This window comes from Protopterus annectens, chromosome 3.part1 (assembly GCF_019279795.1).
Source record: "Protopterus annectens isolate FY-2018-M chromosome 3.part1, PAN1.0, whole genome shotgun sequence".
NCBI lineage: Eukaryota > Metazoa > Chordata > Ceratodontiformes > Protopteridae > Protopterus > Protopterus annectens.
Window position 1 is genome coordinate 728,456,180 of NC_056732.1, and position 27,506 is coordinate 728,483,685.

General features: G+C 44.7%; 1 protein-coding gene across 5 annotated transcripts in view; it reads left to right on the forward strand.

The window, feature by feature from the left end:
- Positions 1-27,506, forward strand: part of RIPOR2 (RHO family interacting cell polarization regulator 2) — a 3,249,967-nt gene that overhangs the window by 1,843,665 nt on the left and 1,378,796 nt on the right. For all 5 annotated transcript variants that reach the window (XM_044067082.1, XM_044067086.1, XM_044067083.1 and 2 more), the window contains one exon: positions 319-382. In XM_044067082.1, coding sequence (XP_043923017.1) covers positions 319-382 — 64 coding nt within the window. The remainder of the gene's footprint in view (positions 1-318; positions 383-27,506) is intronic.

Here is a 27,506-nt window from a genome sequence, read left to right on the forward strand (position 1 = left end):
AGTTGTATTAAAGATACTAATCAGTGAATTCCATATTTGCATGTTACCTCTTAATCTTGAAAATTCTGATATGCTTTATAAGTGTTTCACAGCATCTAGTCGATTTTACCTCGTTAACAAAATTAGGTAAAATAAAGATCAGGTATGAAAGTATCTACACTCCTAAAATTGTTGATTGCATGTTTATTAATAAGTGTGAAATAATCACATTCTGCATGCTACCCAACACAGACGCGTATGTTTACTTAATATGCTTCTGGATACTGTATTAATGTACTCAGTCACAGCTATAGTAAAACTTTACTCTACTTTTTACAGAACATGTGCGTAATTGAGGGGGAGCTGGAGAACCTCTTAGGAGAATTTTATATTAAGATGAAAGGTAAGGCATGCATTGTGAAGAAGACTTTTGTAGAAACTTGTTACTGAAATGAGTACGAGGGGGAATTACATATAAAAACTGCCTTTTAATTTGCGTTTGCAGTGCTTTAATTTTTATTTGTAGTCTTTGAGATTAAACACCATATTCCCTGTACACACCCAAGTGGTATTCTGCTTAGCTTGCTCTCTGTTAGAAAATGTATTCGTGTTTTATTTCACTTTATTTAGTGAAGGCCGTTGATGTCAGTGGTTTGTCTGATGACCATACTTGGAATGCAAGAAATTTGCTTGTTATCCTACATTATGCAGGTGGATAGAGCTAATGAACCTGATATCGCACAAGGAGCTTAATTGATTTGTCTGATGTCCAAAAGACAGATGGGGCATATATGGTACTGTTGTAGTATCTAATATTTTGCAAGCCATCCTAAGCTGTTCTGTTGTACTATTGATATATGAAGCATTCAGATAATTTTCTGTCGTATGATAGTGCGGGAGTCTGTGACTTCACTATGTGTGAGCTTGCATTCTTTTTATGCCATCAGTGCATTTGTCTGACTAATCATATCTGCTGATAGTGAATTTGGATTGTGTTCATTCTATACATTGTACTGTCTGTTTTCACAGTGTAGATTGTTTCTTTCATCATAAACTTGCACTTTTATTCCCACTCCACTACTACATATAGTAGCAGAGAAAAATGCATCTTGCATGTTCTAGTTCCCTGAAGTCTGATATGATGCCCGAATTTAAACCTTGCAGTTGTGTAGTTTAAATAAATAAACCAGGTAGAGTATTGTGAAAATATCCATGCCTATGCAGGTACCTAAAGAGGCCTGTCTTTTATCACTGATGTTTTGAGGAAATCCTGCATATCTGACGTATTTATTTATGAATGAATGGCAATTAACCAGGGTATAGCACTAATCTAGATGGGCCATTTGTAGATTCAGTGCAGGTGTACATTATTGTGTATAATCTTAGAAAACTTTGTCCATAGTCTTTATCATGCCATGGTTGAATCAAAACAAAAGAGGTAAAGCATACACTACAGAAAAAGTAAAGTATGGTATTTGTAAATTGGAAGGTTAAGATTTAACGTTATACAGTTTGTATATATTGACAGTGTTTTCAGTTGATTAGAAGAGTATTTGAACAACATTGGATGCTGATTAGCACAATTAAAAATGGGACTTGTAGTGCAAGCTGGGTTCTTGGTTTATAGTATGTAGGGATGAGGTTTAGTTGTAGTGGTTAAAGTGTTATGTAATAGTTTGCAGTGTTTTGGATTAAAGCAGTGTTCTTTTTGGAGGAGGAGGTTAAGGGTACAGATTAATCTAGTTAACAAAGGTGGACCCCTTTAGGTACATGCCAGCTGTAACCACAACAAATCCGTTACAATTTAGGTTTATAGGTAAGTACTAGGCTATCGGCCCAAAGGCCTAAGTAAGCCTAACCAACAAGACTCCCTGGCTTATGCCACCCAAGAAAGTTGTTTTCCTGTGCCCCTGTCGAGCAGAGCCACAGAACTGATCCCCAAGGTGTATTTCCTATTTCCCATTCACTCATCAAGATTTTTCTTGAGTGCTAATGAGGAACTTTGCTTGACATAGATGGGTAGCTTGTTCCAGAGTATGGGAAATCTCTGGGACAGGAATCTATCCGTCCAGCATGTCCTGTTTATTGTGGTGACAAGGTTTAGATCCCCAGGACGTGTAGCTCGGAGGGATTGGGATTTCTTTAGGTGTAGCATGTCCTGTTTATTGTGGTGACAAGGTTTAGATCCCCAGGACGTGTAGCTCGGAGGGATTGGGATTTCTTTAGGTGTAGCATGTCCAGCAGTTCTGGGTTTATCATAGCTTTATATATTAGGCAGAGAGTACCTCGGAGTAGGCGATGTGCTAAGGAGTAAAGCTGGAGTTTTTTTGAGACTGTCAGTGTTACAAAGTTTCAAAACAAAACAGAAACTGAAATTAAAAAAAAAAAGAAAAAAAAAAAAAGGAGGTTCTTAGTGGCTGAGATAAAGTTGAGGAAAGTTAGACTTAAGTGACATGACCTGATGGGTAACTGGTGTGTTCTGTTCAATTTAATTAAATGCGATTTTTTTTAGTAGAGAATGGAACGTGGACTAAGAGGATGAGAATTGAGACTGCTTAGTCAGATATATGTAGATTTGAGTGTGGGGTTTATGTTTTAGTGCCCAGTTGGTTAATTTTTCTTGGGTTTATATGCAGGGTATATCTTATTAGTTTTGAGGTTAAGGAGGGGCAGTATGATCATGTAGGAGTTTTTAACAGTTGTGATCATAGGGGCTGGTCTGCTGTTTGGTTAAGTGGGAGCCATGTTGCCTTTTTAGTGTTATATAGTGGTGGTCACTTCTTAGTGCATATAATCTACATATTTAGTTTTTCTACTGTTTGAAGAGTGGTGGAGTTTTTAGTAGAGGTTGCTGATATAAGAGAGAGGCTGAATTTGAGTTGGATTAAGATTTTTCACTTTTGTAAATTTGGTAGAGTGTGATAGAAAAGGGGGTATTTTTTATACATATATTATCACAATGCAGGTGGAGAATGGGATACGTTTAAACAGAAACCATGATACATAGAGGAAACCTGCTTTTTAATTTCTCCAAGTCTTTGGGGTTTCTAAAACCATGACGGGAATGGACCCCATTCCCAAGTCAAAGTAAGATTATAGTTCATTAAATTAGTATTGTTTCAGTCTTTGTCAGCCAAAACCGCAGTGGTGCCCAGTAATGACTTCTGCAATTCGTATGGAGTTACATGGATTGGTACCATATCTAAATACAATTGTAGATTATTTTTTATAAGATCCTTTGCTCCTACTACTATTGGAACTGTCTGAGTATCTTTCTTGTACATTGCTCTCGTTTCTGCCAGCAGATCCTGATATTTTATGACTTTGTCTCTCTCTGTATGCAAGACACTGTAGTCACTGGGTGTGGTGATTTCTATGATCAATGCTACTCTTGTCTTCTTTTCTTGAACCGCCATATCCAGTTTTTTAGCATCTATATTTTGAACTGTTGACAATGGGTGGTCTCATGTGATATAAACTTCATCATTTTCTATGATGCTTTATGGCTGATGTTTCCAGTGTTTTTCAGCCCCTTCATTACCATAATGTTTGCACAATCCCCAGTGCAACAATCTTGCCACATTGCCTTTCAGTATACAGTCCTTCTGCCATTAGTATGTCACAACCTGCAACAAGATGTGCAACTGTTTCCAATTCGGTTTTACAAAACCTACATTTGTCTGTTTCTCCCACATGTTCATTGGACCTTATAAACCAACTTGTACATAGCTCTCTATCTTGGGCTGCCAATATTAACCTTTCATCTCTTGGTTTGAATTCACCCCTCCTTAACCATTCCTGGATTCGTTCCTGATCAACATGAGGTTCTTCCAGAAGTTTTCTATACTTACATCTATACTTACATTTATGCTTTTTCCACATTTCTTGCCATCTCATCTGATCCTTCACTTTATATTCTTTTTTGTTTTTTGGCACATTCAGTTGCTGCCTGATTTTTATCCACTTCTGGTTTTATTTCCATTCCTGCTTGATGCCGATATGCTTCTGCTAAATTAAGCAGAGAAGTCATGTTAGATTTATTCTCCACATGGTTCAAAACTTTCACTACGTTTGGGTCTTGTGAGGTCAGTAGATGTGTGGAGTCCCACAACTGCATATCTATACTTATAATCAATTTCATGGAGGCCCATCCCTCCTTCAGAACGGGGAATGTATAATTTTGGTATGCACTGATTTTTTATAAATCATTTGGAGAACATGAAGCATCCTTCTTGTTTTCCTATCTAATCAGCATGTTTTGGGGCCAGTCAATCACTCCAAAAATGTAAGTTAGGACAGGAAGCAAATTGGTTTATAGTTTGAATTTTGTTCCTAGATGTCAGTGCTGTTTTCAGGATTAATGTCTTCTGAAATATTCCCTGAGTTGTATTCACATTTGTTTGTGTTTTATTGTTGACCCTTCATCAGTTCCCAAGTATTTATACACTCCCTCTTGCTCAAGTTCTTTTATATCACATTCTTGTCCCAAACTGATGTTTTCCTCCTTTAAAGGTTGCTTTTGCACATTTATCAAGACCAAATGACATTCTTATATCATCTGAAAAGGTTTTGACAACTTGCAATTGTGCTTTCAGTTCCCATCTGATGAGCTATACACTTTTAAATTATCGACAGAGAAGATGAGAAATCTTTACGCTTTGTTGTTTTCTAGGAACAAAATTATAATCATGGCCTAAGCTGTTAAGTAGACAGCTTAATGGGTTAAGGGCAAGGCAAAATAGCAGCGGAGACAGTCACCCTGGAATATGCCCCTTTGAATTTTTATCCCTGGGATAATAATTTGTCCTTTTTTGGTTCATAGGTAGGTACTAGGCTATCGGCCCTAGGGCCTTTACAAGCCAGGCCAGAAAGGTACCCTGGCTTTTGCCACCCAAGAAAATTACTTTCCTGTGCCACTGTCGACCAGAGCCACAAAAGTGAGCCCTGGGGTGAATTTCCTATTTCCCATCCAGTCATCAAGATTTTTCTTGAAGAGTACTAATGAAGAGCTTTGTTTGATATATATAGGTAGTTTATTCCAGAGTATGGGAAGTCTCTGGGACAGGAATCTATCCCTCCGGCATGTTCTGTTTATTGTGGTGACAAGGTTTACGTCCCTAGGCGTGTAGCTCGGAGGGATTGGGACTTCTTTAAGTGGAGCATGTCCAACAGCTCTGGGTTTGACATAGCTTTATATGTTATGTTATGTTGGGCAGAGATCACCTCTGAGTAGGCAATATGCGATGGAGTAAAGCTGGAGTTTTTTGAGACTGTCTGGGTAGGGCATCTGTTTGAGGTCTGTAATCCTCTGTTTGAGATATTTCTGTGGCCTTTCCAGTTGTAGATATCTTGTGAGGTATGCACCAAAAGGGGGTTTGTACACTCTAATGGGTCTAATGAGTGATGAGTACAGGGGAACAATGACCTCTCTTTTTTCTGGATGAGTAACATTTTGTTCTGAGGTGTGCCACATAGAAGGATTTCCTGACTACTGTGGTGATGTGATTATCAAAGGAGAGACTACTGGCCACCTGTGTCCCAAGGTCTCATCATACTTTCTGTGTTAAGTATACTATCGTCTATGTTGTAGTTCATGGGTACAGAGTTTTTGCCAAAGGGGATGACAATACACTTTTTGGCATTGAGCTTGAGGCCATGGCTTTGACACCAGGCATCTGTCTCAGTGAGGCCCTTTTGAAGGATGTCGACATCATTAGGAGTTTCGATTATGGCTTCTAGTTTGCAGTCATCTGCAAACTTCGTTAGCCAAAGACCTTCTGTGTTAGCCTGTACTTCAGAGAAGTGGATACCAAACAAGAGAGGACCCAGGACTGAACCCTTTGGTACTCTACTTCTCACTGGTCTGAAGTCGAATTTGGAGTCTGCTACTTTCGCAGTGTGGGTTCTGTCAGTGAGTCTTCTGTAATATCATGACTTAATTGCAAAGTGGTCTACCACTGTTTCATGGTCACTCTAATGTAGTCTATCATTGTAGGGTGTATCTTAAACATTTTTAAGCACTCCTTTATCTATGAATGTGGGATACTATCAGATGCTTTTTTGTAGTCAATCTATGCCATACTTAGATTCTTCCCCTTTTTACAATTCTCAACTATGACTTTATTCAACAAGTGATCCTTTGTTCCATATGACTTTCTTTTATTGCCCTTTTATTCTACTGCCATAATTGAGTTTTCTTCTAAATGACTATAAACTCTGTCAGCATCGATTTCCGTGTAGGCAAGTTATTGGTCTATCAGTTTTAGGGTAGCTTGCAGGTTCACTCTTAACTAGGAGCATTGTTTTTCCTATTGTTAACCAGGTTGGTGTCTGTTCGGGGTGTGCATATAAATAGTTCTTACTCACGTGCAAAGATTTTAACACTTTCAGCAAAAATTAGGTACTGCATCTGGGCCAGGGTTTTCCAATTAGAGGCTTTTCTTAACTTTGTTTTAATCTCTCTGGCTGTTAATTCATCCCATTTCATATCCTGTATCTTTGAACCTCTTATTCTTTCTTTAACTTCTATCCGTTTAGCATCTTTATGTTCCACAGGATCTTCATAGATACCTCCAAAATGTATCTATTTCTTCTTCTAAAATGTATCTATTTCTTCTTCTAAAATGTATCTATTTCTTCTTATTTTTTTTGGCTGTCTTTCAATTCCTTTTACCTTATTTCCCAATTCTCTATAAAAAATTTTTGGATCATCAATAAACTGCTTATTTTGTACTTTTCCTTTATATTTATTTTTGTATCTTCTAAGTCTTTCCGCCTGTGCTGAAATTTTTAGTTTATTTGCAATAGTGTATAATAGAGCCTGGTCTGTTCTAATACTGCATATTGCTTTTATCTCATCTATTTTCTACGTATTTTTGTTGATCTATTCCCTCGTCTATAATCTTCTAGCAGTGACGCTTCTTGACTTAACTGCTTTATAGTTTTCTCTATTCAATATTTCCATGATGGTATTCAGTTTCTCCCCTTCATTTCCCTCACTACCTTGTGTTCTTGTGGTAGAACTTAATCCGTTATTAATTTAGCTGCACAGTAATATATCCTTTTTACTTCTGTTATATCACATGGGTCTCTATGAACAGTCCTAATTACTGTGTTCATTTGTTTTTTCACATTCTGACTTTTTGGGTTTTATTAACCTTCTGCAGTCTATTTCTTTCATTAATCTTGATATATCTGTCTATTAAATCAAGCAACTCTTCTGTTAGCTCATTTTCTTCCAAACTAAGGGCACATCCATTGTTTTCCAATTTCTGCGGCCTTCTATAGAAGATTCTATCTCATCTTCCTGTGACACATTCTCTTCAACTTCATCCCGTGCCATCCGTTGCTTTAGCATATAGGAACTCACTGGCCTGTCGCTCCTCAACGTTGACTGCATCAGAGTTTCCACATTTTCCTATTCCTTCACTTGCTGTCTAGCTTCAAATGAATGTTTAAACTGGTTTCATGTGGAAGGCTCCAAATTATCTTCATATGGCACCTGACCAGTTGCTTCCACTGATTTCCCCTTAATTTGGATATCCATTACTCTTTCCTGTTGTGGTGCTTGATGAATTAGATCTTCTACACTGCATCCTTCACTTTGCATGTACTCCATGACCTCAGTTTCTATTTCTGTAACTTTTCCATTACTAATCTCCTTTTCTACTTTTCCTGTTTGTCTTCTTAGTTTTTGTATTGTAAAGTTGTCCATATCTAGATTCCTTTGCCTGTATTTCTCCAAGTATCTTTGGTGCTGCTCTTTTTGTATTTGTTAGTTTTGCTTTCTCCTTTGCATAAGTATTACACCGTATTAATTCTCTTTCTTTCCCATGTCCATATGTCTTCTTTGGATGTTTCCTTATCTTCCTGTTTCTCCCTACTTTGGGGACTCACTCCATCCTCCTGTGATGTGACCTGTGCCAGGCCGCCTACACCAAATCTTTCACTTTGTAAGCACTCCATAATTTCAACTTCTATTTTTACTTTTTATTTTAAAACTTGTTTTAAGGGATAGTTGTGATCGTAGATAAAGTTTCTTGGATCTGCTGAGATTTTTGTTTATTACCATAAAGTATAAATTTAAAATGCTGTGATTTTTTTTCTTTAGTACCATAAAGTATAAATTTAATTTTGGATGTATTTAGCATGATGCTTTTAGTAGTAATTCACACACTGAGACAATTGAAGTTGGCTTGTAGATCTTGCTTGTAAGGTGGTTATGTAGTGGTTCAGATGGTAGAGGACCACATCATTTATTTATTTGATTTGTTTACTGGGATAGTCCACTGGGCTGATATGAGCCCATTTTAAGTGGAGGCCCGGGGAGAAAAGCTCCAGAATAACATGAATATAGAGGCAAATACACACAATGTGAATAGGTTTCAAGAGTATACAAAAGTAACATAGTTAATTAGTTGAATTACTGGTAAATCACACACTGGCAAGATAGAGAACAACTAATTTAAAGAGATTAACATTGCATAAATGTTTCTGGCATTAGAATGGTGAGGCTTAAACCTGGCATTGTTACATAGTAGATATTAAAACCTCAATATTAATATCAGCATTGAGGAAAGGAAGTTAAGTTTTGGAAGGTGGAGACGTGATGCAACTGCAAATTCAGATAGAAGATAAGTAGTCTCTTGGAGAAGTTTTGAAAGAAGCAAGATTTAGAGTAGTTCTGATAGTTAATAGTAGGGCATTCCAATTTATGGCTCCAGAACAAGAGTAAAGAAGCTGACCTGCTGGCAGTTTCGCTTTTTGTACCAGCAAAAGATGCTGATTTTCAGATCTGAGACACCTCCTTGTATGGTAGTAGCTAAATATCAAGCTAAGAGCAAGACAGTCTGATGGTTTAAAGATTATTTTGTGTGCAGTTAATTGCAGGTAGGAGAGATAGTGTGGTAGTTCTAGCCAGTATAGACAGGTACAGTGATGGGTAGAGTGTTTGGCATTTGTAACAAACTTGGCGATTTTGTTATAACATGTCTCAAGTTTAGCTTTTAGGGAGGATTGTAGGTTAGTAAGTAGACACACCATACGCGAGAGAGGCTAGTAGGTAAGTGGAAGCAAGGGCTTGTTTTGTAAAGCCGATAAGGAATTGTTTTTGCCTACAGAGGATTCCAAGCTTTTGGTAAGTTTTGCTGATTTTATGATGTATGTGAAAGTCAAATTTCAGGTGTTCATCTAGAATTGCTCCTAATAGTTTTTTGTGGGTAACAACCTCGGTTGCTGTGTTTAAGAAAGTAAAGTGAACTGAGCTTTGTTTGAGTTGTCTTCTTAGGGGTGAATATTATGAACTTGGTTTTGTTTGGGTTAAGGTATAGATGATTATTGTACATCCAGGTCTCAGTGGAGGTAAAGTCCATTTGAGTTTTTTGTTGAAGATCAGATAAGGAATCAGCAGAGCATATAATAGTAGAATCATCTGCATGTTGAATAAGAGATCTCTGACAGAGTGACGAATGAAAACTATTAATGAAAATGGTGAATAGGAGGGGACCTAGTATTGAGCCTTAGGGTACTCCAGTAGAGGTGTTAAGATATGGAGAGAGGGAGGGTTGTCATTTAACAGCCTGTTTATCTGCCAAGAGCTTGAGAGCCAGTTGAGTGCGGAGGGGGTAGGCCAATCTTGCAGAGTTGGGTTAGAAATAAGAGGGTGAGAGAACAGTATCAAATGCTTTTGAATGGTCTAGAAAAGGGAGGAGGCAATTTTAGCTGTGTTTTGGGCTGTATTAACTGTGTCCGTAAAAGATATGAGGGGAGTTGTAGTACAGTGGGCTGGCCTAAATCCATGTTGTGTGAGAGATGGGAATTTGAATATGTATACATTGTTCTAAGATCTTGGAGACAGGAGAGAGAGAATGGAGATGGGTCTGAAGTTTGAGATATCAGTATTGTTGCCACCTTTATGAAGAGAAAGAATGATAGACTACAAGCAGTTCGTTGGGACAACAACCTATCTTCACTTGCTGCCTATTACCACAGGAGTCCCGCAATGGTCCATTCTGGGACCCCTTCTATTCTCCATCTTCATTAATGATCTCCACAGCATATACCAAGATGCAACTGTTATGTAATATGCTGATGACTCAACATGAGTCTGTTCAGCCAATGACCCACACAAACTGCTCGCCGTTACCCAAAAAAAACCCTTCCAAATTACAGAAACCTGGTTTCTTAACAAAAACCTATTACTTAATCCCAAAAAGACCAAACTGTTGCTATTTAAACCAAATAAATCCATCTCCATGTCCAACCCATTCAATATTGTGCCCAGAGATGGGACTATCATCTCTCCAGACACTCATATTAAACTGCTAGGAGGGACCATTCACAGCAACCTCAAGTTTGATCTACATATAAATCAAACTATTAAAAATGCTCTCAAAAAACTGGGCAGTCTTTATAAAAAACAAACCATTTCACATCCAACCTGCTAGAATAACCATAGCTCAAACCCACCTCCTCTCCACACTATTCTATGCCGCTCCCATCTTCACCAACCTACCCAAAACTGAAATGGCCAAGCTTAACATCTGCTACAATCAAATTGCCAAATTTGCTACTGGTGCCCCCTACCACGCCTACCAATGTCATTCACTAAATCAACTTAACTGACTTGGAATTCCCAAATCTCTTCTCATTCCAACTATGGAATCTTGTTAAATCATGTGTTTTTATATGAATATGTGCTTGCTATTTAGAAATCTCATAGTTTGCTCGTACTCTGTGGAGCTTTTCTCCCTGGGCCTCTGCTGAAAATGGATATGTATCCACTCGGACTCTCCCGGTCAACAAATGTAAAATAAATAAATAAAATAAAAATGCTTTTTTCCAGATTTTGGGGACATAAGATTCTTGGATGGATCCTGTTAAGCATATTTGTAGGACAGGCAGTAGCATCAGTTGCTAGTTTTAGTGTGTGGGTAGGTTGTCAGGGGCATTAGAGCAAGGTTTGAGCGTGCAAAGTGGTATTTTTTTATTGTAACAGTTGGAATGAGTTTGAAAGAGAAAATGTGCGTAGTGGGTAGTGGTGGTGAGAAGAGTGGAAGGGTGTAATGAAGGTGGGTTGAGAGGATAGTTTTGATGGAGTCCTAAGGTTTATGCTGCAGTGTACCTAGGGAAAACTAGCAGTGATGTGTGCTATAGTGTTGCTAAAAACAAAGAATTAGAGAGTGGCTATTTCTTGCAATGTTTTGTCAGGATGTGGACATGGGTTGCTCTCTTTGCCCGTATTTAACACTGAAAGAATGGAATTCCAGAATTTTTTTGGATTTAGCTTATTGTTAGTCTAAAAGTTTTAGATAATGTACTTTTTTGTCTTTAACTAGTCTTTTTACCTGGTTTTGAAGTTGCTTAAATTTTTAACCGGTCTGAAGGTTTGTTAATTGTTTCCAAGTTGTGTCCCTGGCTTGCATAAGTTTTTTAGTGGGCTTAAACAGCCATGGGGCATGGTTCGTTTTGATCCTCTTTAGACGAAGAGGTGCAAGGCTGTTTAGTACATCTAGAAATATTGAGGTGAAGTAGTGAACTGCCTCATCTAGAGGGAGGGTTTGCAGCATGCACCAGTTAATCTTTTTTAGTGTATCTATGAAGATTAATGGATAACTTTGGTTCCTTATTTGTTCATACTAGTGTGGATTTTGAATTACGGCAGTTCGGTGAACAAAGGCAGGGAGCTCGTCACTGAGGGTGTTGGGAGTGTGCCAGCAGAGGATATTTTTACTGACCTTAGTGACCAGAATCCAGTCTAAAATGGGGCCACTGTCATTGTTCCTATTAGTTCTGGTTGGGGAAGTGATAAGCTGAGTAAAATTAGATTGATATTTGAAGATGGGAAGTTAGAAGAGAGGTCTAGCCAGTTAATATTTACGTCACCAGGATGATAGTTTCATTTTTACTATTGTTGGAAATCCAGACAAGGATGTCCTCCAGTAAGGGTATGTTGTTACCAAGGTGTATGTAAAAAAATATGATGCTGAATTTTTTACAGTAATTCATTTTTAGGAAGGAAATAAGAAATCTGAAGTAGGGACTTCATTTGTCAGCAACCTTTGGGATACGGATCCGATCTCTGATCCGAGCCGACAACTTCTATCACAGCATAGATCCGAGCTCCTAGCTCCTCCCCTTACCCATAATCCCCTGCCTACCCTGACTGACCTCAGATCTAGTTTGCCGCTCTTCAAGCAACAGCTAGATTCCAGAGCTCTTGGCGATTTTGTGAGAAAAAGTTTTTTTCTTCTTTTCTGATTGAGTGATTGTGTGTGTGTGTTAGGTTTACCCTTAACGCTAAAACTTCTTATTTTTAACTTACTTAGCTTAAATTTTAATTTAAATTTTTCCTCCCTCCCGCTGGTCGTAGCGTGTGTGTGTGTCTTGAGTGTAGCGGCCTAGTGAGTGTGCTTTACTTTAGTTATGTCGGAGGCCCCTAAAGCCATTTTTCCGAAATGCACCGAGTGTGGTCACAAGCTTTCACCAGCTGATGGCCACACTCGGTGCGTTAGGTGATTTGGGGTTGAACACCTCTCTTCGGGTTGCGCGATTTGCGCGGCGTTCAACCCCAGGGCACTTAAGGATCGGAGGTCGAAGCTGGTTATGGCGGGCCGTTTACCCCCAGACTCTGCTTCGGCCTCCAGTACTTCGGTGACCGCTACCCCCCCGGTAGCAGTCACTCCTGCCTCCCTTCCTCCGACCAGGACTCAACCTCCCGCTTCGGCTCTGGAGGATAGGGAGTCCAGGAAAGAGAAGTGGAGGGAGAAGCACCTTAAGCGGTGGACCGAGGACTCCATCGGCCCCGCCCGCCAAGAGGGCTTCTCCGTCCAGGTCTTCTTGGTCTCCTCCTCCTCTGATCCGATCCCCTTGTTTCTCCCTGGGACCCGAGGAGGTGGTGACCCGGTCCCCATCGAGGTCATTGAGGTGGCACTCCAGGTTGGCCTTGGTGGCCTGTTCGAGGTCCACCTTTAGCATGTCGGATGCGGACATGGACCAGATGGTGAGAAGATTCATCCAGGCCCAGATGCAGATGGGAGTGCTCTTGCCCCCCCCGGGGGGGGGGAGCTCAACCCCTTTTTTCGCCTCTATTGCTCCTTCTCCGACCCGCATTCCGGGTTCGGAGTGCACAGAGCAGAGCAACGTTGGATCTGGGGGTGGGTCGGAGCCGACCGTGCTAGGCACGTCGGCTCCCTCGAGTTTGTCGGATCCGACCTCTCGGAGCCGTGGGCCGAGCTTCAGATCCGAGGGATTCGGTGTGCTTTCGGCTTTGTCCCGGTTGGAGCACACTGGTCCCTCGGATCAGACGTTCTTGGCGCCGGGTCTGATCCCCGCTTCGGATCCGAGTGGGAGTCGGGTCTTGGATCCGTCAGAGCGGCTCCCCCTCTGCTTTCGCTGCGGTGGAGAGGGCACTGTCGAGTGCTTCCAGGCCTCCGGTCCTGGCTTCTGCTCCCTCCCGCACTCCTTCTCATCTGGTCCTGGCTCACCTCATCCGGCCCTCAGGGCAGCCTGCCTCAGCGCCTCTAGGAGTTCCAGTGAAACAAGATACAGCCTGTGAGGACTCCATGGACAGCCCACCCCGAGGAGGTTCCTTACAAGGCAAAGTGCAAGAGGAGGCACATAGACTCCCCTGAGAGTCTCACCGAAGATACGGACTTAGATGAAGGCTCCCCTAGGTCACCCCCCGAGGAAATGCTCAAAATCAGGGGTGGGTGATCTGCCCCCAAGGCTTCCTCTGATGAGTCCGTATTCCTTGAAGCGTTTGAGGCAGTACCATCTACCTCTTGGGTGTCCCCTCCACCCGACCCTTTGGTGGATCTCATATCCAGTAGGGCTTGGAAGGAACCGGACACCATAGAGCCAATCCCCAAGCGCCCGGACAAAATTTTGAGCCCCCCTGCAGAGAGATCACACTGGAGCAGAGGTCCCCCTGTGGATGCCTTGTTGGTGGCTGCAGCCACCAAGGAAGAGTTGGCTCAGGAGAGACCCACGGTTCATCCTCCGAGCAAGGAGTCTCGCGCGATGGACCGTCTTGGGAAGCGGGCCTTCAGTTCAGCGACCTTCTCTGAGGGCCTTGAACTACATGGCACACATTATTCAGATGCAGCGGGATCTAATTAAGGAATACGCTGCTCCCCCCCAGGGTCCATGTCGGAGGGAGACAAGGATCTGTACTCCTCCCAAATGGCCACCCTCCGCTCTATTTCTAACACCTCTATGCGGCTGTTGTCTCATGCTATGGAGGGAGCCGCTAGAGCAGGTGGAGTCGGGCTTGTCTCATGCTATGGAGGGAGCCGCTAGAGCAGGCGGAGTCGGGCTTGTCATGAGGAGACGGGCCTGGCTCCGTCACTGTGACTTCTCGGAACCCTTTAAGGTGTCATTCGCGAATGCCCCTTTTGATGGTTCTACACTGTTCGGCAAAACCATTCACGACACTCTTGTCCAGAGCGAGAAAGACGGGAAGACTTTGTCTGCCATCGGAGTCCGCTTCTCTGCGCCCCAGAGGTCCTTTTCCAAGAACCAAAAGGGTCAGAAGAAGATGTGGTTCCGAAAATCGCATCAATCCCAGTCTGCTCAGGACAACCAGTCCTCTCGTGGCAGAGGAGGACAGGGAGGACATCGCCCCAGAGGCAGAGGGGGTCCCAGGAATTTTGGGTCCAGAGAACCATTCTCTGAGAGGCCCACGCAGAACCCCTGAGGGGTTACCCGGCTGCTCCACTCTGGAGGCAGTCGGGGGGCATTTTTCGAGGCACCTAGCAATGTGGGAGTCCATAACAACGGAACAACGGATCGCTGGGTGCTTCGTATTATATCCAGAGGTTACCAAATTCCCTTTATCGTAACCCCCAGAATCAGAGGCCTCCCCGACGTACCACCCAGTCAGAGGGAGGCGGCTGCTGCAGAAATTCAGCAGCTTCTGCAAAAAAGAGCCATCCAGCCCGTCCCCCCAGATCAAATCGGATCAGGGTTTTACTCCAGGTTCTTTCTGGTGCCAAAAAAGACGGGGGACTTGAGGTCCATCCTCGACCTCTCTCTCCTAAACCTGGTGGTACCCAAAGAAAAGTTCCGAATGGTCACGTTGCAATCCGTCCTCCCCTTATTGCAGGAGGACGACTGGATGTGCTCCATAGACCTCAAGGATGAGTACTATCACATTCTAGTGGACAGGCGTTCCAGGAGATTTCTCCACTTCCGGCTGGGAGCCAGTCACTTTCAATTCAGGGCCCTCCCCTTCGGCCTCACCTCAGCTCCCAGGGTGTTCACCAAAGTCCTAGCGATAATAGCGGCCCACCTGAGACTCCAGGAAATTCAGGTCTTTCCATACCTGGACGACTGGCTGCTTACGGCCCAAACAAGGCATCTACTTTGTTCATGCAAGGATTATTTCCTCAGTCTGGCTCCACTATTAGGATTAACCATCAACATGACCAAATCCTCTCTGATCCCTACACAGGCGTTGGATTTTATAGGGGCGAGACTGGATTCCAGACAGATGCTTGCGTTCTTGACTCCAGATCAGCTTCGGAACCTGATGTTGCACGTGCAGGCCATCCTTCAACTGCAAACTCCTTCGGCGGAATTGGTCCTGAGGGCTTTAGGATCTATGGCGGCTGCAATCTCTCTGCTGCCATTAGCCCGGTTGAACATGAGGGTCCTGCAGTGGACCCTCCAGGTACAGTGGTTCCTGTCTCGCAACCCCCGTCTCATCCCATTTCCTTAGGCAAGGTTTGCAGAAGGTCGCTCGTGTGGTGGCTCCAGTCCCCCCAATCTCCACACGGGACGTCCCTTCTCACTACCACCGCCAGTCGACACAGTGACCATGGACGCTTCTCGCCTGGGGTGGGGGGGCATTTTTTCAGGCAGGACAGTCCAAGGCACGTGGAATGACGTAGAGACCTCTTTGCATATCAACGTCCTAGAGATGAGGGCGGTGCTTTTGACGTTGCAGGCACTACACAGCTCTCTTCTGGTAGGGACGATTGCAGTACAGACTGACAACATGTCAGTAGTCTGGTACATCAACAAACAGGGGGGAACCAGGTCTTACCCCCTTTGCCGCTAGGCCATGAGTGTGTGGGAATGGGCGATTTCCACCAACTGCTTTCTCATAGCAACGCACATTCTGGGACGGTCCAACATTCTAGCGGACAGGCTCAGTCATACTATCCTGACTCCTTATGAATGGTCTCTCAACCCTCGAGTTGCAGAGCAAGTATTTGCCCGATGGAGGCAACCTTGTTGCGATCTTTTTGCCTCTCCTTCAAACACCAAATGCAATGATTACTTTGCTTTGATTCCCCCTCCAGGGGAGTCCCCGAGAGACTCTCTAGTTCATGCTTGGCCTCCAGATCTGCTTTATGCTTACCCTCCTCTTTCCCTGATGTTGAAATTATTGCAGAAAGCCAGGCAGTTGGGGAGCAAGATGATCCTCATTGCCCTATTCTGGCCTCGTCAGATGTGGTTCCCTTACCTATGGTCTCACCTAGTGTATCCACCATGGATTCTGGATCCCCTACCGGATCTCATTTCTCACCCTCTCGATCTTCCGACTCCGAACCTGGTCAACCTCAAGCTGACGGCTTGGTTGCTCCAGTTCCACACCTCATAAGGACTCCCGGGATCTCATCACCTGTCAAAGCCATTCTTGTAGCAGCTCACAAGCCTTCCACCAGGAGGGTTTATCGGAATAAGTGGAAACGCTTCACCATTTGGGCAGAACACCATCGTTTAGACCCTTTTACAGCCCCGATAGCATCGGTTCTAGATTTTCTAACCTCTCTCTTTCACCAGGGGGCTAGTTCTTCCACAGTCAAGGTACAACTTGCAGCAATCTCATACTATCACGTGGGGCAAGAGTCTGGCCCTCTTATCACTTCCAAACTGTGTAAGACCTTCCTCAAGGGTACCTTCCTCCTTAGGCCTCCAGTCAAAGAGGTGGTACCTCCATGGGATTTATCCCTAGTCTTACAGGCCTTGACTGGTCCCCCTTTCGAACCGGCGGCCACGGTTGATCTCAAATTTCTCTCTTGGAAGACAGCCTTTTTGGTGGCCATAACTTCAGCCAAAAGAGTATCGGAATTGCAAGCTCTTTGTGTCAAACAACCATATTTGGTCTTTCACCCGGATAGGGTTTACCTCAGGATCAATCCGTCCTTCCTACCTAAGGTATCTTCAGAAGCGAACATCAATCATTCTATCAGTCTCCCAGTGTTTGCCCCAACTTTCAAAACAAATTAGAGTACAAGCTGCATTCCTTAGACGTACACAGACAACTACGTTTTTATATTCATAGAACTGCTGATCATAGGCAATCCGATCAGTTGTTTATCTCCTTTGCCAAAAGTAATTTCAGAAAGCCAGTTTCTAAAGTTTCTCTCTCTCGATGGATCTAGAGTTGTATTCTCTTAGCATATCAGAGCTCAGGAAGGCCTGCACCTCAAGGAGTCCATGCTCATTCTACTAGGGTCATTGCCACATCTGCGGCCTTTCAAGCTAGGGTTCCACTGGATGACATTTGTTCCGCAGCCACTTGGGCTACATCTCACACCTTTATCAGCCACTATAAAATAGATGTTGTCTTAGGGCGTCCTTTGGCTCTGCGGTGCTCCGGAATATCCTTCCATGAAGACCACCCAAGATTTAGGTAGCTGGGGACTCTGTCCCAAAGGTTGCTGACAAATAAAGTCCCTACTTCAGATTAAGAAGTTATGTACTCACCATAACGTTCCATCTGAGTAGGTATCTTCATTTGTCTGCAACCATCTCCCCCTCCTTCCCCCTGACCAAAATGATCGTTCTTGAGGTGGTTAGCATCTGTTCCCTTTGGGACACTTTTATCAACTGTGCTATGGGGCAAACTTGATCTGAGGTCAGTCAGGGTAGGCAGGGGATTATGGGTAAGGGGGAGGAGTAGGAGCTCAGATCTATGCTGTGATAGAAGATGCCGGCTTGGATCCGAGATCGGATCCGTATCCCAAAGGTTGCAGACAAATGAAGATACCTACTCAGATGGAACGTTATGGTGAGTACATAACTTCTTATTTCAACAATGGCAAATTGTGGAGCAGAGTTTGTATAGGGCACTATATTGTAGGTGTTTGGAAAAAGAAGTGCAACGCCACCTCCTTTTTTATGGTGCCTATCTGACCTTATAGTTGCAAAGCCTAATTTGAGCCCTCCCTAATGTAGGGTTTTAGCCGGGTATCAGTAGAAGCAATGATATCTGGGTGGTTGTAGGCAATCCATGCATGAAAGTCAGAAATTTTATTACAATTCCTTTGGAGGTTTAGAGTGACCATATATAAAGATTTGCAGGAGCTGTTGGTGTAAGGTTGAGTGGATGGATTCATTGATGTGGGCCCAAGATTCAGTAGCTGTTGGCTTCTGATAGGTTTATTAAAGTATGTCTGTAGGCTGGTGATAGGAATGTGTGGCGGAATAATATGGTTATCCATGTATTGGAGGAGAGGAAGGTAAGGAAGATCAAGTGGAAGTTTATTGATGTATAAAGAAAACAGAAGGAGACAAGAATAGATCCTTGAGGTATATCTTTGACTAGTAGCAAGGAGAGAGAGGTATAGGACTTATTGTTCATTGAAAAATGGCAGTTGGGTAACTTTGGAACCAAGTGATGGCATCAGGGCTAGTGTCTTTCTGAACGGTGGATTATAAGAGATGAATGAATAAGTCAAAGGCTGTGGTGAGGTCTATAAAAAGTTGAATCTGAGAACATCCCTTTGTCTATTGGCAGGAGAATTTAATTGGTCAAAGACCAGATAGCTGGGGCTGTGCTCTCGCTGACTAGAAACCATGTTCTTTTTCTGACAGTAGGTGGTTTTTAGTAATTTATTCTGTGAGCTGAAGGTAGACTACTTTCTCAAAGATTTTACAGACAGTTAAAAGGGTAGAAATGGAGCAATAATGCGATAGGAGTGCAAGTTTTTGTTTGGACAGTTGTTTTACTGTGGTAGGTTTGCATACATTAGACATGGTGTCAGAATGACAAACAAAGATGCGATCTGAAGTAGGGACTTCATTTGTCAGCAACCTGTGGGTCTTGGATCCGATATCGGATCCGAGCCGGCAACTTGTTTCATAGCTAATGGATCCGAGCTCCTAGCTCCTCCCCTCACCCATAATCCCCTGCCAACCCTCCATGACCTCCGATCTAGTTTGCCGCGCTTGTGAGTAGCTGGATTTTCAGAGCTGTTAGCGATTTGTCAAGATAAGTGTTTTTTCTTACCTTTTTTCTGTCTTTAGATTTAAAACAGTGTGTAAGTGTTAGGTTCCCTTTATTATTTGTACCTTTTATATATTTTTTCCCTCCCCTCGCTGGTCGTTAGTGAATGTGTGTGTTAGTGTTTTGGGGCCTGTGTGCTTGTGTAGTACTTTTCTTCCCTCCAGTATGTCAGAGGCCCCAAAAGCCATTTTTTCAAAATGTACCGAGTGTGGCCATAAGCTCTCCCCAGCTGATGGCCACACTCTGTGCGTTCGGTGCCTTGGGGTTGAACACCTTACCTCAGGCTGTACCATTTGTGCAGCGTTCAACCCCAGGGCACTGAAAGAGCGGAGGTCGAAACTGGTCCTGGCTGGACTTTTGCCCCCGGACTCTGCTTCGGCCCCCGCTCCTCCCGTGGCGCTTCCACAGCCGGTGGTAACTGCCACTCCTGCCCCCCTTCCCCCGGCCAGGACTCAAACTCCCACTAAAGCACCAGAGGACAGGGGGGCCAGGCAGGAAAAACAGAGGGAGAAGCACCACAAGCGGCGGGCCGAGGCCTCCGTTTCGGCCCCACCTGCTAAGCGGGCTTCTCCCTCCATGGCTTCTAGGTCTCCCTAGGGACCCGAGGAGGAGGAGGCCCGATCTCCGTCGAGGTCATCGAGGCAGTATTCCAAACCTGCCTCGGTGGCCTCGTCGAGATCGACCTACAGCTTGTCAGATGCAGACTTGGACCGGATGATGTGAAGGTTCATCCAGGCCCAGCTGCAGATGGGAGTGCTCTTGCCCCCCCCCCCCCTTCAGGGGGGAGCCCAACGCCTTTTTTTGCTCCGATTGCTCCTTCTCCGACCCGCTTCCCGGGTTCGGACCGTTCGGAGCCGGGCAGCGTCGGAGCCGACAGTGCTTGGCACTTCGGATCCAACCCTGCCCTAGAGTCTGTCGGTTCCATCCTTGGATCTGACCTCTTGGAGCCGTGGGCCGAGCTTCGGATCCTAGGGATTCAGTGTGCCTTCGGCTCCGTCCAGGTCGAAGCACACTGGTCCTTCGGATCCGACTGTCTCGGCGCCAGCTCCGATCCCTTCATCGGATCCGAGTGGGAGTCTATTCTCGGAGCCCAGGGAGAGTGGCTCCCCCTCAGCCTTCGATGTAGTGGAGAGGGCTCTGTCGAGAGCATCCAGACCCCCGGCCCTGGTCTCGGCTCCACCCTGCACTCCCTCTCTGCTGGGCCAGGCTTCCATCACCTGGCCACAGGGACAGCCTGCTTCGATGTCCCAGGTTGTTCCATTGGAACATGATGTTGCTGGCAAGACCTCCTCGGACAGCCCCCCCGAGGAAGTGCCTCGCAAGCACAAGTGTAAGAGGAGGCACTTGGACTCCCCTGAGTCCTTAACCGAGGACACGGAGTTGGATGAAGGGGAAGGCTCCCCAAGATCACCCCCTGAGGATGTCTCCTTTGGACATCATGGAAATGCTTAGGATCAGAGGTGGGTGGTCTGCCCCCAAGGCTTCCTCCGACGAGTCCGTGTTTCTGGAGGCATTCGAAGCAGGCCGTCTACCTCTTGGGTGTCCCTTCCGGCCGACCCCCTGGTGGACCTTATTACCACCAGGGCGTGGAAGGACCCGGGCACTGTGGAGCCAGTCCCTAAACGCCTGAACAGGATACTGAGCCCCCCGCAGACCGGTCCCACTGGAGCAAGGGTCCCCCCCGTAGATGCCATGTTGATGGCGGCAGCCACGAAGAGGGAACTAGCTCAGGAGAGCCCCTCGGTCCATCCACCGAGCAAGGAGTCCCACTCGATGGATCGCTTAGGGAAGCGAGTTTTTAGTTCAGCGACCTTTTCTGTAAGGTCCCTGAACTATATGGCACACGTCATCAGGATGCAGCGGGATCTTATCAAAGAATACACTGCCTCCCCCCCTGAGTCCATGTCGGCAGGAGGACAAACAGTTGTACTCCACCCGAATGGCCACTCTGAGATCCATTTCGAATACCTCTATGCGGCTATTGTCCCACGCCACCGAGGGAGCCACTAGAGCTAGCGCAGCAGGCCTAGTCATGAGACGTCAGGCCTAGCTCCGGCATTGTGACTTTGCGGAGCCCTTTAAAGCGTCCTTTGCGAACGCCCCTTTCGATGGTTCTGCATTGTTTGGCAAAACAGTTCGCGAGACGCTAGTCCAGAGCGAGAAGGACAGGAAGACGTTGTCTGCCGTCTGAGTCTGTTTCTCTGCTCCCCAGCGGTCCTTTTTGAAGAACCAAAAGGGTCAGAAGAAGATGTGGTTCCGAAAATCGCAACATTCCCAACCCGCTCCGGACAACCAGTCCTTCCGTGGCAGAGGAGGACAGGGAGGACGCCGCCCCAGGGGCAGAGGGGCTCCGAAGAACTTTGGGTCCAGAGAATCCTTCTCTGACAGGCCCACGCAGCAGCCCTGAAGGGTTGCCCGGCTGCTCCACTCTGGAGGCAGTCGGGGGGGGGGGGTTCTCGGAGCACCTAGCGGCATGGGAGTCCATCACGCAAGACCACTGGGTGCTTCGAATTATATCCAGAGGGTACAAAATTCCAATGCTTCATGTCCCCAAAATCAGGAACCTCCCCGATGTACCACCCGATCAGAGGGAGGCTGCAGTCGCAGAAATTCAGCAGCTGCAAAAAAGAGCCATCCAGCCCATCCCCCAAGACCAGCTCGGATTAGGGTTCTACTCCAGGTTCTTTCTGGTGCCAAAAAAGACGGGGGACTTGAGACCAATTCTAGACCTTTCCCATTTGAACCTGTCGGTAGCCAAGGAAAAATTCCGAATGGTCACCCTTCAATCTATTCTCCCCCTCCTACGGGAGAACGATTGGATGTGCTCTATAGACCTCAAGGATGCGTACTACCACATTCTAATGGACAGACGATCCAGGAGGTTTCTCCGCTTCCAGCTGGGAGCCAGTCACTACCAGTTCTTCCCTTTGGCCTCACCACAGCCCCCAGGGTGTTCACCAAGGTGTTAGCAGTGATAGAGGCCCACCTGAGACTCCAGGGAATGCAGGTCTTCCCGTACCTGGACAACTGGCTCCTGACCGCCCCAACAAGGCATCTACTTTGCTCAGCCAGCGATTACCTTCTCCGCCTAGCCCCCCAATTAGGCATCACTATCAATGTGGACAAATCTTCCCTTGCTCCGACACAAGTTATAGAATTTATAGGAGCCAGAATAGACACCAGATATCTACGAGCCTTCCTGACTTTGGAACGACTACGGAATTTGCAACTTCATGTGCGGGCCATCCTCCAGTCAGAAGCCCCACCGGTGGAATTGGTCCTGAGGGCGCTGGGCTCCCTGGCGGCAGCGAGAACGCTCCTTCCATGCGCTCGCCTAAACATGAGGGTACTGCAGTGGACCCTTCTAGTGAAATGGTTCTTTCAGTCTTTTCCTCTCCATCATCCCATCGCTATCAGCAAGGCTTGCAGGAGGGACCTGTTATGGTGGCTTCATGCTCCAGATCTCCATACTGGTCGACCCTTCTGCACTCCTCCCCCTCTCGCCATGGTGACCACGGATGCCTCCCGCCTCAGGTGGGGGGGGGGCATTATTCAGGCAGGACAGTCCAAGGCACGTGGAATGATACAGAGACCTCCCTGCATATCAACGTTCTGGAGATGAGAGCGGTGCTGTATGCGTTGCAAGCACTTCAGAATCTCCTCCCCGTAGGAATTATTGCAATTCAGTCGGACAACATGTCTGTTGTCTGGTACATCAACAAACTGGGGGAAACCAGGTCCTACCCTCTATCCCCTTATGAGTGGTCTCTCAACCCACTAGTAGCGAAGCAGATATTCGCAATAAGGGGGCAACCCTGCTGCGATCTCTTTGCCTCTCCCTCAAACACCAAATGCGACAATTTCTTCGCTCTGATTCCCCCTCCAGTGGAAACTCCCAAGAGACGCTCAGGTGCATGCTTGGCCGCCTGGTCTACTTTATGCCTATCCTCCTCTACCCCTGATGCTACAGCTGTTACAGAAAGCCTTGCGGTTGGGGAGCAGGATGATCCTCATTGCCCCATTCTGGCCTCGGCAAACTTTGTTCCCTTTCCTGTGGTCTCACCTAGTGAATCCCCCCTGGATTCTGGATCCCAGTCCGGATCTAATCTCCCATCCGTCGGGCTTGTCGACCCCAAATCTGGACAGTCTGAAGCTGACAGCTTTGTTGCTCCAGTTCCACTCCTAGTTAGGACTCCTGGTATCTTTTCACCAGTAAAAGCCATCCTCGTGGCAGCACATAAACCTTCCACCAGGAAAGTGTACCGCAGTAAATGGAAACGTTTTTCCGTCTGGGTGGAGCATCATAATCTAGATCCCTTTACTGCCCCTCTTCCATCCATACTAGACTTCCTAACCGGACTCTTTCAGGAAGGCGCTAGTTGCTCAACCGTCAAAGTACAATTGGCAGCCATCTCCCATTACCATGTGGGACATGACACAGGGCCCTTGATGTCGGCCAAATTGTGTAAAACCTTTTTCAAGGGTACTTTTCTGCTCAGACCCCCATCAAAGAAGCCGTACCCCCTTGGGATCTTTCATTAGTTCTTCAAGCCCTAACTGCTCCCCCATTTGAGCCTGCCGCGTCAGTGGATATCAAATACTTGTCCTGGAAAACAGCATTCCTTGTAGCCATTACTTTGTCGAAAAGAGTTTCGGAACTTCAAGCCCTTTCAGTGAAGCCTCCTTACTTGATTTTTCATCCGGACAGAGTGTACCTCAGGACCAATCCTTCCTTCCTTCCCAAAGTAGCATCAGAAACCAATATTAATCAATCCATAAATCTGTCTTCTTTCCTAAATATCAGAATAAAGGAGAGTACAAGCTGCACTCATTAGATGTTCACAGGCAGCTACGTTTTTATACTCGTAGGACTGCTGGTCACAGGCAATCCGACCAGCTGTTCATTTCCTTTGCCAAATTCAATTTGGGAAAAGCAGTCTCAAAAATCTCCTTGTCACACTGGATTTCCCAATGTATTCTTTTAGCGTACCAAGCTTCTGGGAGGCCCGCACCTGGAGGAGTTCGCGCACATTCCACTCGTTCCATCTCTACTTCTGCTGCCTTTAAATCTAGAGTTCCGTTGGATTATATTTGTTCGGCAACCACTTGGGCCTCATCTCATACCTTTATTAACCACTACAAACTGGACGTAATTTCTAGAGGGAGAGCATCCTTTGGCTCTGCGGTGCTCCGCAATATCCTTCCATGATGGCCGCCCAAGATTCAGGTAGCTGGGGACTCTGTCCCACAGGTTGCTGACAAATGAAGTACCTACTTCAGATTAAGAAGTTATGTACTCACCATAACGTTCCATCTGAGTAGGTGGCTTCATTTGTCTGCAACCATCCCCCCGTCCTTCCCCCTGGCCTTCAGAATGGATCTATGTAGGTTGTTTATTGGAATACCTCTTTTGGGTATCTATAGAGGGGCAAACTTGATCTGAGGTCATGGAGGGTTGGCAGGGGATTATGGGTGAGGGGAGGAGCTAGGAGCTTGGATCCATTGGCTATGAAACAAGTTGCTGGCTCGGATCCGATCTCGGATCCAAGACCCACAGGTTGCAGACAAATGAAGCCACCTACTCAGATGGAACGTTATGGTGAGTACATAACTTCTTATTTTAGGGGTGCAACAATAGTCACAGTATTGGTTTATAAACTATGGATGTAGGCTGCCTATACCTGAAGGATCTGTCAGCTTGTATTTATTCAAGTAAAGGAATGATCTTTAGTGGCGATCTGTTGGGAATAAGAGTAGAAGATATTATGGGTAGGATAAGGGAACATTTATGGTAGTAGTGTGACCTCCCAAAATGTGCTGCACAAAGTGTCTGTGGAAATCATTGCACACAAGTTGTAGCAAGTACATTTAGGTGTGTGAGGCAGGTTACATCCTGCAAGGTTATTGATTTCCTTCCAAAATTTCCAAGGGCTGTATTTCAAAATTTTGAATGTGTATTATGGCATGGCATTTGTGTTTTCTATCTATTTATTTTTGGCCAAGTTCCTTAGTTTTTTATACTGTTCCATGTTTTTCTGAAGTGGGATTAGATTTCTAGGAGTGCCAGGATTCATTCTGATGTTTGAGGAGGGAATTTAACTCACGAGTTAGCCACTTTTTGAGTTTGGAGTTAGAAAAGTCTAGAAATTAAGGGAAAGTGTCTTATTTGTAGACTGGAGAAAGCGTGTAATGAGTTCAGCTGCTTTGTTAGGATCTGTGGTGTCTAGAATATGGGTCAAGTCATGGGAAAGGAGATCTGAAGATAGTTTTTCAATACTGGCAGTGAATTTAGATCTGAAGGTAATAATCTTGATTTTGTTTTGGGCATAAAATTGAGAAACTGGTCTATGATCATTAAATAAGGGTGAATGAATTGTGATGTTGAAAACTATGTCTGGGCTGTTGGAGATGAGATCAATGAGTGAGTGTTGTTTTCAAAAATGTTGGGTCTGGTAGGTTGCCTGACTAGTTGTGTCAATTCAGTGAGGTATAGTCTATGACCTCTAAATGAGAGTACTTTAGTATCAATGTGGTAAAGTCACCTAGAATAATTGAATTTTTCTTGTTTGGGATAAAATTGACTGAATCACACCTTTAAATTTCTGTAGAAAGGAAGGTGGATGAATGTATGCAACAACTAATTAGATATGTGTAGTACTGGGTAAGGCAATTTCTTCTAGAGAAAGGTTATAGAAAGTTAAGGATTGAGCTAGTTGTTGTGGGTCTGCCAAACAAGGAGTAGAATCTCTAGTACACAATTCCTTGAGCCGGTCCAAGTTAAAGTAGGTGACCAGTAAAGCTTGTAGGTGGACCATAGTTATAACTGAGACAGCAAATCCAAAACTCATGGTCAGGAATTTAAGGTTTTAATGTCTGTCCTAATGTGGAGGATACCACCCCTGTCACTATTTAAAAGGCGGTCGATGAAAATAAGAATGGAATCCTAGTGGGGGACTGGACTTTAACATGGTACAATATCCTACTGGGGATAGTATACCAGAGGAAAAGGGGTAGATACAGGAAAGCCCACAGTCATGCTTGAGTCCTTATGGAGGATTTTGAATTGGTGGGTAGGTGGAGGATGATACATCCTATAGAAAAATACACCTGTTTGGCTCTTGAGACAAGAATGGCTAGCCATATGGACCTATGGCTGTTTTTGAATGCCTTAGTTGTGAATATACAACAAATTGATATTTAACCTACCATATGATCAGACAATGCAGTGGTTTAGTTTTACATTAGTAAATTGTAAACTGACGGTCCCCACCAGTATCCTGGTGATTTGACTCATTGAAAATTGCCTAGTGTAGGGAAGTGGTGAAGCACCAACTAGAATCATACTGGAATATCCCACATATGGGGAAGAATCAGTGTGACTCAACCATTTTTAAGATCAATGTAAAACAGTTAGCCCAGGCACTAATGAAACAAAAGAGGGGATAATAGGTTGCAACATAAGAGGCCAAAGGACAACTGATGCAATTCAAGATTGACTGTAAAACGCAACAGTGTAAAAACCAGGAGACACAGTGAGGCTGGAGTATTTTTAGATATGGTAGGTCTGATACATCTACCTAAAACTGCAATGGAAAGCCAAAAAGCTGATGAGAGAAATGATGAAAGGGAGAGGATAATGGCTGCCATTGATATTAATGTGACCTTACTTAGAGTAATCGTGATATATGATGTAGCTGTGATCATAGAAATGAATGCCAAGACACTTTCATAAATTGTAAGGTGTAAGGTCTTGGGAAAGGAAAAAATGAAATTCTCTTTTAGTTAAAAAGTACAGATAAATTGTGCATGCTTACTAGGTGCTTGTTGTTTAGACATCTCCAACATTTCCATACATTGGGGTATCATTTAAATTCCAGATAATAGTACTTGATTTGTCATGGGATGGAACCAATCTGAAGATTCAGAAGAGTATACCAGCCTTACCTTTAAGATATGGGGGAGTAAGTCTCCCAAATTTTAAATGGTGGTATGAAATTGTGGCTAAATGTCAATATCTTGGTGATCTGAGGTGGAGTCTTTTTCTCTATGGGTGTGATTTGAAATCACTGTATTGGAGTAGGTAAGGGGGCAGCACATAGGATTGAAGGATGTAAAGGTATTAGACCCAAGGGGCTTGGAGAAGTGGGTAGAAAGATATGGAACTGGAATACAGCTGCTGTGGAGGTGATCTATTAGAGATGAATATGGACAAGGGCACAAATGTCCAGATAGAAAGGTGTCCTAATTTCTGAAAATGTTTGGCTGCTGAGGGAGAGTGGTTCTTAATGGA